Source organism: Microcaecilia unicolor, chromosome 1 (genome assembly GCF_901765095.1).
Source record: "Microcaecilia unicolor chromosome 1, aMicUni1.1, whole genome shotgun sequence".
In the NCBI taxonomy this organism is placed as follows: Eukaryota; Metazoa; Chordata; class Amphibia; order Gymnophiona; family Siphonopidae; genus Microcaecilia; species Microcaecilia unicolor.
Genome location: NC_044031.1, coordinates 302,028,316 through 302,040,905, shown reverse-complemented (window position 1 = coordinate 302,040,905; position 12,590 = coordinate 302,028,316). Strand labels below are relative to the sequence as shown.

General features: G+C 46.9%; 1 protein-coding gene across 3 annotated transcripts in view; it reads left to right on the top strand.

Moving 5' to 3' along the window:
• Positions 1 to 5,916: 5,916 nt before the first annotated feature.
• ZCCHC2 (zinc finger CCHC-type containing 2) overlaps positions 5,917 to 12,590 on the top strand; it is a 266,990-nt gene continuing 260,316 nt past the window's right edge. For all 3 annotated transcript variants that reach the window (XM_030207585.1, XM_030207595.1, XM_030207577.1), the window contains exon 1: positions 5,917 to 6,930. In XM_030207585.1, the coding sequence (XP_030063445.1) occupies positions 6,169 to 6,930 (762 nt within the window). In that variant the 5' untranslated portion in view covers positions 5,917 to 6,168. The remainder of the gene's footprint in view (positions 6,931 to 12,590) is intronic.

The following is a 12,590-nucleotide window of genomic DNA, read 5'->3' as shown; positions in this document are numbered from 1 at the left end:
ACCCAACGCGCGCCAAAATGGAGTTACCGTCCGGTTAATGCATGGCTGTTGTGGTGATTTCATTTTTGGCACGCATCCGAAAAATAATTTTTATTTTTGGATGCATGTATCGGACACGTGCCAAGTGGCATTTGATGTGCGTAGGTCATTACCGCCCGGTTACCGCATGAGATTTTACCGCTAGGTCAATGGCTGGCGGTAAGGTCGCACACCTAAAATGGATGTGCGGCAATTTTGATTTTTGACGCGTGTCCGTTTTGGGCAAAAATTTTAAAAAGGCCTTTTTTTACAGGCGCGCTGAAAATGGATTGGTGTGCGCCCAAAACCCGCGCCTACACTACCACAAGCCATTTTTCAGCGCACTTTAGTAAAAGAACCCCTAAGTGACTGACACCTTGTGGCAAAACTGGGAACTCTCATGCTTTGTGATTTCTAATGCTGCCCTATGACACTTTTGGGCTCATTTTCGAAAGAGAAGGACGCCCATCTTTCGACATAAATTGGAAGATGGGCGTCCTTCTCACAGGGTTGTCCAAATCGGTATAATCGAAAGCCGATTTTGGACATCCCCAACTGCTTTCTGTCGCAGGGATGGCCAAAGTTCAAGGGGGCGTATTGGAGGCGTAGAGAAGGTGGGGCATGCTTAACACTAGGACGTCCTCGACCCATAATAGAAAGAAACAAGGACATCCCTGATGAACACTTGGACGACTTTACCTGGTCGTGTTTTTGTTACGACCAAGGCACAAAACGTTGGCCGAAATCATCAGATGACCACTGGAGAGAATCGGGGATGACTTCCCCTTACTCCCCCAGTGGTCACTAACCCTTTCCCACCCTCAAAAACATCTTTAACAATATTGATTGCCAGCCTCAGATGTCATAAGGTCCATCACAGCAGTATGCAGGTCCCTGGAGCAGTTTTAGTGGGTGCAGAGCACTTCAGGCAGGAGGACCCAGGCTCACCCCCCCTACCTATTACGTTTGTGGAGGAAACAGCGAGCCCTCCAAAACCCACTGTACCCACATCTAGGTGCCCCCCTTCACCTGTAAGGGCTATTGTAGTGGTGTACAGTTGTGGGTAGTGGGTTTTGGAGGGGGGGGGGGGGTTGGGGGGCTCAGCACACAAGGCAAGGGAGCTATCAACCTGGGAGCAATTTATGAAGTCCACTGCAGTGCCCCCTAGGGTGCCCGGTTGGTGTCCTGGCATGTCAGGGGGACCAGTGCACTAGAAATGTTGGCTCCTCCCACGACCAAATGGCTTGCATTTGGTCGTTTTTGAGATGGACAACCTTGGTTTCCATTATCGCCAAAAATCAGAAACGACCACAAGTCTAGGGACAACCATCTCTAAGGACGACCAAATTTCAGGATTTGGGCATCCCTGACCGTATTATCGAAACGAAAGATGGATGTCCATCTTGTTTTGAAAATACAGGTTTCTCCGCCCCTGGATGGGGACGTTTTGCGAGGACGTCCAAATTGAAACGAGGACGTCCCTTTCGATTATGCCCCTCTTTGCTTCCCTTCTGTGTATTTCCCTTGATTGGCCAGCAGGTGGTGTTTGACCTCTACTTTATAGCTGTAGCAGAGGTCTGTTTTCTTTGTAGCTTATCTTCCCCAATAAAAAGAGGAAAACCCTTGAGGGGAAAAGGGACCTGCAATGCCATTAGCCAAATATCCTCAGTGCTAATGCTCTGACCCCAATTGGTCTTGTACATTAGAGCTGTCAAATCCATTTGACAGCTCGGCCTCGCAGACAGCAGAGTGGTGCACAAAGGCGTGCATTGCTCACTGTTAGCGAGGGTTGCTAACTTAGACTTACAAAGTTACATAGTAATCTATGAAACTTTGTAAGTTTATGTGCTTTGAAAATTAGTCTCTTGATCATTTTGTGTGTTATATTTATGGATTTTATGTGCTTATTTAATAGTTACTCTTGATGCAGCCCTGCATTGGATGAAATGTGGCCACATCAGGGTTTTTTTTTAGGTGAGATCTCCTTAGTTTTTAATATAAATTTCACAGTAATCACTATAATATATTCCAATTTTTATTATTGTTAATATCACAACTTCAATTCAAAACTGTTTCAGTGCTTGATACAATATTCCTAACTCTCATTCATACCCACACTAACAAGCTACGTTTATTGACTGTACTTTTTTCAACCATATTAATAAAGTTTTTTCTATAATTCAGCTTCCTTTTGAATGTTCAATATTTATACAACAGATTTTTGTAGTTCACAAGATGTCTTCTTGAATTCAAACCAATCCTCGACTGTAACTGGACCCTATAATTCGGGTCCGCCTTTACTTCTGTCGCATTTACTCTTCTCTTTATAGACTTTCTTTAATTAAAAAGCCTCTTGTTTATTGTTCATTCTTATATTTCGCTGTACCGCCAAATCCAAAGCTTGTCTTGAAACACAACCTTAATATAGTGTGTTTTCTATAACTTCATCTTTTAAGTCTCTAATTCCAAAAGTCCTCTGCGTGCCTGTTTCATCTATTTTTGCCTCCCTTCGGAGGTATGAGTAGTATCCTCTGTCACTCCCTACACAATTGTGTTTCGCTGTGTAGCGTCATCAGGGGTAGTGACTGTAACAACAATTAAGTAAGGCATTCAGTTGTATTCCTACTTAACTACACCCCTTTTATCAATCTTGCTTACCTTATATGTTTAGTTTTTCTTTATCTTACAGGGTCCAGTTACAGTCTAGGATTGGTTTGAATTCAAGAAGACATCTTGTGAACTAGAAAAATCTGTTGTATAAATAATGAACATTCAAAAGGAAGCTGAATAATAGAAAAAAATTTATTAATATGGTAGAAAAAAGTACAGTCAATAAATGTAGCTTGTGAGTGAGTGTGGGTATGAATGAGAGTAAAGAATATTATATCATGCATTGAAACAGTTTTATATGTGTGTGTGTGTGTATGTATATATATATATATATATACATACATATATCTCTATATATAAAAGGCACCACCAACGTTCTATGAAGCCTCCAGCCGGAAGTGTGAAGGGGGAGAGATATCCGGTTTCCCCATGAGTGTCTGCCCTGCCCTCGCTCTCTCTGTAACACAAACCATGAAGGAAAACACAGCAAAGCACGAAATCAAATCGCTCTCTCTGTAACAGTGAAGGACTCAGGGGGGGGAGGGGAGAGAGGGCAGGGACACACACACTCCCACATGCACACAGAAGAAGACCTTGTTAGCCACCATTTCATTTGCATCAGAAACAGGGCTTTTTTACTAGTATATATATAAAACTCAGCCAGAGATATAATTACAAATTAAAATACAAATCAGTATGCTACTTGTGAAGTCCAGAAGAATGTTAACATATTGTACTTACACCCTCCCAAACTTTTAAGCAAGAAAATTAAGTTTGAAACAGCACAAGCCAGAATTTTCAATGTGAAATCAGAGGGGGAAAAGGCATCACAGATTCTATATTGTGGATTTTTTGACCGTTGTGATACATTATATTGCACTAACTTAAAGTTATCATTTAACACGGGTTAAGTAACAGTACTAGTTGCAGCTTCATTATAAACCAATTTAAATGTATTAGACCCTATTGGTTTACTTCTCTTTTTAAAGTTTATGAGTAAATTATTATTTAATAGTAAAAAAGGCCTGTTTCTGAGACAAATGAAACGGGCGCTAGCAAGGTTTTCCTCGGAGTGTGTACGTTTGAGACAGTGTGTGTGAGAGTGAATGTGCGAGTGTGTGTGTGTGACAGAGAGTGAGACTGGGTGCGAGTGTGTCTGTGAGAGAGTGAGACTGGGTGCGAGTGTGTCTGTGAGAGTGAGAGTGTGTGTGAGAATGAGAGTGTGTACCCGGGGCCCTCCTCTCCCTTCCCCCCTCCCTCCCAGTTCCAGGGTTGTCCCCCACCTCCCTCCCTCCCAGTTCCAGGGTCGTTCCCTTCCTCCCTCCCTCAGAGTTTCAGGGTCGTCCCCTCCCTCTCTCCTTCCTCCGAGTTTCAGGGTCCCTCTCTCTGAGTTTCAAGGTCCCTCCCTCCCGAGGAGTTGTGGCGGCTGCCCACACACCCTCGCATGGGGCCCGGAGGGGCAGCTGCGGCCGTCGCCTGCTTTCCTCCTCTTTTGTGCCACTCTGACTCCTGAGGTCCCCCCCCTCCCCTCCCCTCCCCTGCACTCGCGCGCCGGCTCGGCACAGCAGCATGCTCTCTGTGGCTCTGCCCCCTCCGCTCATGCCCGAGGACTCCAACCTGTCTTTCCCTGCCATTGGTCGTGATGCTCTTGGCTACTCCGCCCCTCAACGCTTCTGTTTCTCTTTCAAGCTCCGCCTCCGCGCCCTGCCCCTTTCGTCCCTCCTCCTCCAGCTCTGGCGTTCTACGTGACGTCAGCCTGATCTATGGAGCCTAGCAGACCGACTCAGAAGAAAGCCAAGGACACAGGCAGCAAGATAGAATGCTGGAGGTGAGAATTATTATATAGGATGTGAACAAGTAACCATTAGAAGTATAGATAAATTATGATTTTTAAGCATATGATATGTTTGTATTTTGCTTTATTATACACATTTGACTGCAACACATTCTTAATTTATGGATTGGTGGAATATAAAAGAAAATAAACAAAAATAAGCCTGTAGCCCAAGCCCTATGTCCCAGACTTGTGTAAGGTCGTGCGGTTTGGATCCGCGAGGTCCACGGGATTCAAGTTTTATCCCCTTCTAGTTTGTCAAGGGTGTCCCTACCAGAAGCTGAAGCCGCTATGCAGTATGCACAAGATCATTAGAGCACAGTCTCTTCACCAAAGCCAATATTGTGATCTTCAGAAGAATATTATGCAAAACTTGGTCAAGTCTTATAGTGGCCCATGGAAAGGGGCTTGCAAAAAAACAAAACAAAACACTTCCTTCAGATTCAGCTTTGGCTGCTGGTATTCTGCAGAAAGAGGGCTGTCGCAGACCATTACTGCACACCATGAGTTGACACGTTTCAATGAGCTGCAATTCTAGAATCAGAATTTGTCTTCAGTAATTCTCAGTCCAATAGGACTAGAAGCCCCAGGATGCAACAGAAAGAGGACGAGGCGGAACGTTACACCCCCCCATGCTTTCTAAACACTACCTCGATTGGACCTCCGCTCCGCCTGACTTCGCTGGTAGCCGCAACGCACAGGAATGTGGTTTCTCATTCAGCAGTGGAAAATCGGACTCAGGTGCAAATACTTAGATCGGGAGGATAGGCTTAATGTGGTTCTCCAAAAGTGGATATCATCCTGCTCCCGTGCGAGGCACGCGGCTCCTTGCAGCTGGGGACAGAGATCCGAACAAGTGAAATATCAGTTACATACACCTATCTCAAGCGAAATCCTATACCCTATTGGGGATACCAGAGAGTCTCGTTACAAATAGAGGTGGAATATGAGTGACAATGACCAAGGTGAAAGAAGACCACTTAACACCTGAAAAAGAACAGCAGAACTACTGCTCAGTGCTCTGCTCCACAGTGCCACCAGCAGGCGCAAGGCGAATGACGTCATAAGGGAGGCGTGGTCTGAAGAGCTAGACACTGGGGGGGGGGGCAGTGGGCGTTTTTTTTACAGTTTAAGTTTCATAACTTTCATGGTGATTTTTGTAATCGTTTTTCAAATAAACTGCAGAACAGACACGCTGCACGTATTTTTCCTCCGTAGAAATGTCGATTCCGGTTGAGGCCGTATAACTTCTTTGTCATCCTCTAGGACCCAGTGGAAATGGAGGGCCTGACAGGGCAGTGACGTCAACGCTTCCTCGCCAAGTCTGCCGCTAGAAGATCCCTGGGTCGCGTCCATTAACGTCAGAGACTCGCAGCGCATGCGCTTGGTCTTTGGCTCTTTACACTCGGGGTGGTGGTGGGCGGGGCAGGCGAGGCAGCCAGCGGGAGCAACTAAGTACAGCGTCACAATTGGCACGCGTGTCTCCCGTCACAGAGGTGCGGAAGTCCCGCGAGTCTTTAGTGTTCTCCTCGCGCGCCGAGTCTCTCGACCCGTTTTCGCGTGCTAGGCTACCACCACTGGTAGCGCAGTCTCGACAGGAGACGGTGAGGGGAATGGATACCGATCACTGTTCCTGACTCGTGCTGTCGGCGGCCTGCCCTTCCCTCGCCCCTCCCTCGTACATGGTGGCTCTGTAGAGGCCAATAATGCTGAAGATGAAGCTGCCCCTGAAATTCACGAAGCAGCAGCAGGAGGAAGAGGAGGAGGAAGAAAGAGTAACGGCGGTAGCAGCAGCCGCCGCCGCCGCCGGAGGAATGAGGCCCCCGCCCGAGCAGCGCTCTCCACACTCCCCCGGGCTGGGTCCCCTGGATAAGGAGACGGTGTACGAGTGGTTCGGCCTGACCCTGGGCCCCGCGCAGCGGCTCGAGTTCGTGTGCGGGCTGTTGGACTTGTGCAACCCGTTGGAACTGCGTTTCTTGGGCTCCTGCCTGGAGGACCTGGCCCGCAAGGACTGCCACTACCTGCGCGACTTCGAAGCCAAAGCTAACGGTTTGAGCGAGCCGCTCAGCGTCCCGCAGCCCCAGCTAGCGGCGGGGGACCTCAGCGAGCCGGCGGCCCGCTCCAAGCTCATCGTGTGCCTGGCCCTGCTCAGCTCGGAGAACCGTGAAGCCGCCAGCCGCCTTTTTCGCCTGCTGCTGCTGCCCGGCCGGCTGGATTCCTTGCTGGAGAGTTGCGGTCGTCGGCGCTGCGGGGAGCCGGGGAGGTGCGCTGGGCCCCGGGACTTGGAGGTGATTGACGCCCAGGAGGAATTGTTACTACTTTATACCATGGCGTCCCTGCACCCGGCCTTCTCCTTTCACCAGCGGGTCACCCTTAGGGAGCGGCTGGAGCAACTGTGGCGAGCCTTGGACGGGGACGAGAAGGACCCACCACTGCACTGCGACCACCGGCCGCGCCCGCCCTCGCAGGTAAGAGAAGAGCGCGCCCCCGTGATTGAGAGTCTGCGCGCGCTGTAGACCCCCAACCCACCCACATGCTCGGTTGCATTCGGGGCAGTTTCTCGGATGGAATCCTCTGTTATGACATCAGAGGAGCAAAGCCTTAGCAGGAAAAAGAGGCTGAGGGATGCTCAAGACTGATGTTCCTAATTTTTTTTTTTTTTATATTTGTACCCTACGCTTTCCCACTCATAGCAGGTTCAATGCTACCAGGTACTTCTTAGCCAGGATCAGGTGACCCTCAGGGGGAGGAATGCTGGCTTCGGCCTAACCCCTGGTAAGCCTTTTTTTGGTTGAGAGGTGCCCAGCTCTCCCACCGGTTGCCTTCTCAGGTGCCGTGGAGGACTTGCAGCTCATCTGCATATCCTCGGAGCCTTCGCCAGAGTGACTCCCAGGTCCGATCCACTTGGGGCCTCTGCTCAAGGTGCCGCGCGCCGTTGAAAGCTTTCCTTCTAATAAGTTCTGGGAGAAGAGGATATTTCTCTGGTAAGTGAACAAATTTTGCTTGTGCTTTCGGAACTTGAAGATTGGGGTTTAAAGGAGGAACTGTAAGTTAGTGATAGGCTGATATCCTTAATACTTTAGCAAGTTTTAAATTACGGAAAAACTCAAAAAACACTAAGATGGAGTCAGCAGTCCAGCAGCGAGAGGGGTGCTATCCAGTCTTTTGCATTGAGTGTCACATGTATGATTATCTCCCAATTGGTGAGGTGTCATATGTGTGTGCCCGATGCAAAGAGCTCCTAGCTCTCAGAGAACGTGTCCGTTCCCTTGAGGCTAGAGTAGCAGACTTGATGGAGCTGAGGGAGACAGAGAGGTACATAGAGGAGACCTACAGGGATGTTGTAGAGAAGTCCCACCTCCAGTCAGGTAGCCCCTGTGCTACCTTGGAGGAGGGAGGTCTCCTAGAAGGAGAGCATCACCCTGGTGAAGTAGGAAGTACTCCTGTAGCCAGGACCTGCCCACCAGGGGATGTATTATCCTTTCGCACCGAGGATATATCTCCAAATGTTGCCCGGGAGGGAAAGGTTAGGACAGCTGTTGTACTTGGTGATTCGATCATTAGGCATATAGATAGCTGGGTGGCTGGTGGACGTGAGGATCGCCTGGTGACTTGCCTGCCTGGTGCGAAGGTGGCGGATCTCACGTGTCACCTAGATAGGATTCTAGATAGTGCTGGGGAGGAGTCCGCTGTCTTGGTACATGTGGGTACCAATGACATAGGAAAATGTGGGAGAGAGGTTCTGGAAGCAAAATTTAGGCTCTTAGGTAGAAAGCTGAAATCCAGATCCTCCAGGGTAGCATTTTCTGAAATGCTACCTGTGCCACGCGCAGGGCCCAAGAGACAGGCAGAGCTCCAGAGTCTCAATGCGTGGATGAGACGATGGTGCAGGGAGGAGGGCTTTAGATTTGTTAGGAACTGGGCAACATTCTGGGGAAGGGGGAGCCTATTCCGAAAGGATGGGCTCCATCTTAACCAGAGTGGGACCAGGCTGCTGGCATCGGCGTTTAAGAAGGAGATAGAGCAGCTTTTAAACTAGAAATGGGGGGAAGGCCGACAGTCGCTCAAAAGAGCATGGTTCGGGATAAGGTATCTTTCAAAGATATCACCATAACAGGGAAGATAGAGTATCCTGATAGTGAGGTTGCAAAAGAGATTGTAGTAGATCGGGTATCTTTAAATAACAATAAAAATCAGACAAAAGATTGCCAATTAATACTGTCAAGTACTAAGCATGATGTACTTAGGAACAACAAACATAGTTTGAAATGTCTATATGCGAATGCCAGGAGCCTAAGAAATAAGATGGGGGAGTTAGAATATATTGCACTAAATGAAAAATTAGATATAATAGGCATCTCTGAGACCTGGTGGAAGGAGGATAACCAGTGGGACACTGTCATACCGGGGTACAAATTATATCGTAGTGATAGGGTGAATCGGATTGGTGGAGGGGTAGCATTGTATATTAACGAGAGCCTTGAATCAAATAGATTGAAAATTCTGCAGGAAGCAAAACACTCCTTGGAATCACTGTGGATTGAAATTCCATGTGCAAAGGGGAAAAGGATAGTGATAGGAGTGTACTACCGTCCGCCTGGCCAGGACGAACAGACGGATGCGGAAATGTTAAAGGAAATCAGGGACGCAAACAAACTGGGCAACACAATAATAGTGGGGGATTTCAATTACCCGCATATAGACTGGGGTAATGTAACATCTGTACACGCAAGGGACATAAGATTTCTTGATGAAATCAAGGACAGCTTCATGGAACAGCTAGTTCAGGAGCCGACAAGAGAAGGAAAAATACTAGACTTAGTCCTTAGTGGTGCTCATGATCTAGTGCAGGGGGTAACGATACGAGGGCCGCTTGATAACAGTGATCATAATATGATCGGTTTTGATATTGGCATTGAAGGAAGTGAAACTAGGAAATCAAGTACGCTAGCGTTTAACTATAGAAAAGGTGATTACGACAAAATGAGAAAAATGGTGAAAAAAAGACTGAAAGGAGCAGCTCGCAGAGTAAAAAACTTGCATCAGGCGTGGATGCTGTTTAAAAACACCATCCTGGAGGTTCAGGACAAATATATTCCACGTATTAGAAAAAAGGGAAAAAAGACTAAACGTCAGCCGGCGTGGCTAAACAGTAAGATAAAGGAAATCATTAGAGCCAAAAAACAATCCTTCAGAAAGTGGAGAAGAGAACCAACTGAAAGTAACAGGATAGATCATAAGGAATGCCAAGCCAAATGCAAAGCGGAGATAAGGAGGGCAAAAAAGGACTTTGAGAAGAAATTAGCGTTGGAAGCAAAAATACATAGTAAAAACTTTTTTAGATACATTAAAAGCAGGAAACCGGCCAAAGAGTCGGTTGGGCCGCTGGACGAAAATGGTGTTAAAGGGGCGATCAAGGAGGACAAAGCCGTAGCGGAGAAATTAAATGAATTCTTTGCTTCGGTCTTCACCGAGGAGGATTTGGGGGGGACACCGGTGCCGGAAAGAATATTTGAAGCGGGGGAGTCGGAGAAACTAAACAAATTCTCTGTAACCTTGGAGGATGTAATGGGTCAGTTCAGCAAGCTGAAGAGTAGTAAATCACCGGGACCTGATGGTATTCATCCCAGAGTATTAATAGAACTAAAAAATGAACTTGCGGAGCTACTGTTAGAAATATGCAATCTGTCCCTAAAATCGAGTGTAATACCGGAAGACTGGAGGGTAGCCAATGTTACTCCGATTTTTAAGAAAGGTTCCAGAGGAGATCCGGGAAATTATAGACCGGTGAGTCTGACGTCGGTGCCGGGCAAGATGGTGGAGGCTATTATTAAGAATAAAATTGCAGAGCATATACAAAAACATGGACTGATGAGACAAAGTCAGCACGGATTTAGTGAAGGGAAGTCTTGCCTCACCAATCTAATGCATTTTTTTGAGGGGGTAAGCAAACATGTGGACAATGGGGAGCCGGTTGATATTGTATATCTGGATTTTCAGAAGGCGTTTGACAAAGTGCCGCACGAAAGACTCCTGAAGAAATTGCAGAGTCATGGAATCGGAGGTAGGGTATTATTATGGATTAAGAACTGGTTGAAAGATAGGAAGCAGAGAGTAGGATTGCGTGGCCAGTATTCTCAGTGGAGGAGGGTAGTTAGTGGGGTCCCGCAGGGGTCTGTGCTGGGTCCGTTGCTTTTTAATGTATTTATAAATGACCTAGAGATGGGAATAACTAGTGAGGTAATTAAATTCGCCGATGACACAAAATTATTCAGGGTCGTCAAGTCGCAGGAGGAATGTGAACGATTACAGGAGGACCTTGCGAGACTGGGAGAATGGGCGTGCAAGTGGCAGATGAAGTTCAATGTTGACAAGTGCAAAGTGATGCATGTGGGTAAGAGGAACCCGAATTATAGCTACGTCTTGCAAGGTTCCGCGTTAGGAGTTACGGATCAAGAAAGGGATCTGGGTGTCGTCGTCGATGATACGCTGAAACCTTCTGCTCAGTGTGCTGCTGCGGCTAGGAAAGCAAATAGAATGTTGGGTGTTATTAGGAAGGGTATGGAGTCCAGGTGTGCGGATGTTATAATGCCGTTGTATCGCTCCATGGTGCGACCGCACCTGGAGTATTGTGTTCAGTACTGGTCTCCGTATCTCAAAAAAGATATAGTAGAATTGGAAAAGGTACAGCGAAGGGCGACGAAAATGATAATGGGGATGGGACGACTTTCCTATGAAGAGAGGCTGAGAAGGCTAGGGCTTTTCAGCTTGGAGAAGAGACGGCTGAGGGGAGATATGATAGAAGTGTATAAAATAATGAGTGGAATGGATCGGGTGGATGTGAAGCGACTGTTCACGCTATCCAAAAATAATAGGACTAGAGGGCATGAGTTGAAGCTACAGTGTGGTAAATTTAAAACGAATCGGAGAAAATTTTTCTTCACCCAACGTGTAATTAGACTCTGGAATTCGTTGCCGGAGAACGTGGTACGGGCGGTTAGCTTGACGGAGTTTAAAAAGGGGTTAGATAGATTCCTAAAGGACAAGTCCATAGACCGCTATTAAATGGACTTGGAAAAATTCCGCATTTTTAGGTATAACTTGTCTGGAATGTTTTTACGTTTGGGGAGCGTGCCAGGTGCCCTTGACCTGGATTGGCCACTGTCGGTGACAGGATGCTGGGCTAGATGGACCTTTGGTCTTTCCCAGTATGGCACTACTTATGTACTAATGCGGCTTACATATATTCAGGTACTTATTTGTACCTGGGGCAATGGACGTTTAAGTGACTTGCCCGCAGTCACAAGGAGCTGCCTGTGCCTGCTGTGGGAATCAAACCCAGTTCCCCAGGACCAAAGTCCACCACTCTAACCACTAGGCCACTCCTCCATTGGCGTGGTTATAGGGGGGTCTTAATATCTCTCTCGAGCAGTATTGGTTTAAATGGTCTTTAAAAAAAACTCTTATGTCATGGAGTATATTATAGTAGAAGTTGGACTGACTGGAAAAATATAGAACTAGTAGGTGATTGTCGATCCATCCTTAACAAATTTATGTATTCAGCGCTCACCTGACGGTTTTTTTTGTACTAGAATTAGACTCTTCTGTCGTACCGTTAAAGTACTCCTTTGATTGTGGTGGTAGGTAGGAATTATCGTGTTTTACTAAGGGGGCGGCCAACCTGTTGATCTGAGTGTTTCTGCCGAAGTGATGTTGACTGCACCACCTTTTGAAATGAACAATATAAAGTCAGCCTCGTCTTCTACTGCCTGGTCCTGCACCTTTCATCTCCTCTCTAAGGTCATGAGCACAACCCAGTTTATTTCCCCCCCCTCCTCAGATTGCATAGAGATCCCCAAATTTTCTAGGTGTTTGAACGTATGTGAGTCTAGTCTGCATTCAATCAGCTCAGTGTATGAGTTCCAAAATAAAACACTTGAGATGGAAGAAAAGTGGAACTCTGCAGGCCCCATATCTGCATGCAGGGTGTACAGGCCCAGTGCTGATTTTTATTTAAAAATTTTAATATACTGCCTTAGATCCATAAATTACTAGTGGTATATATCCAGGTACAGTAAATATTTTGTATCCTACTCCTGTTAGCTGTTGGGCCATATAGAATGATGGG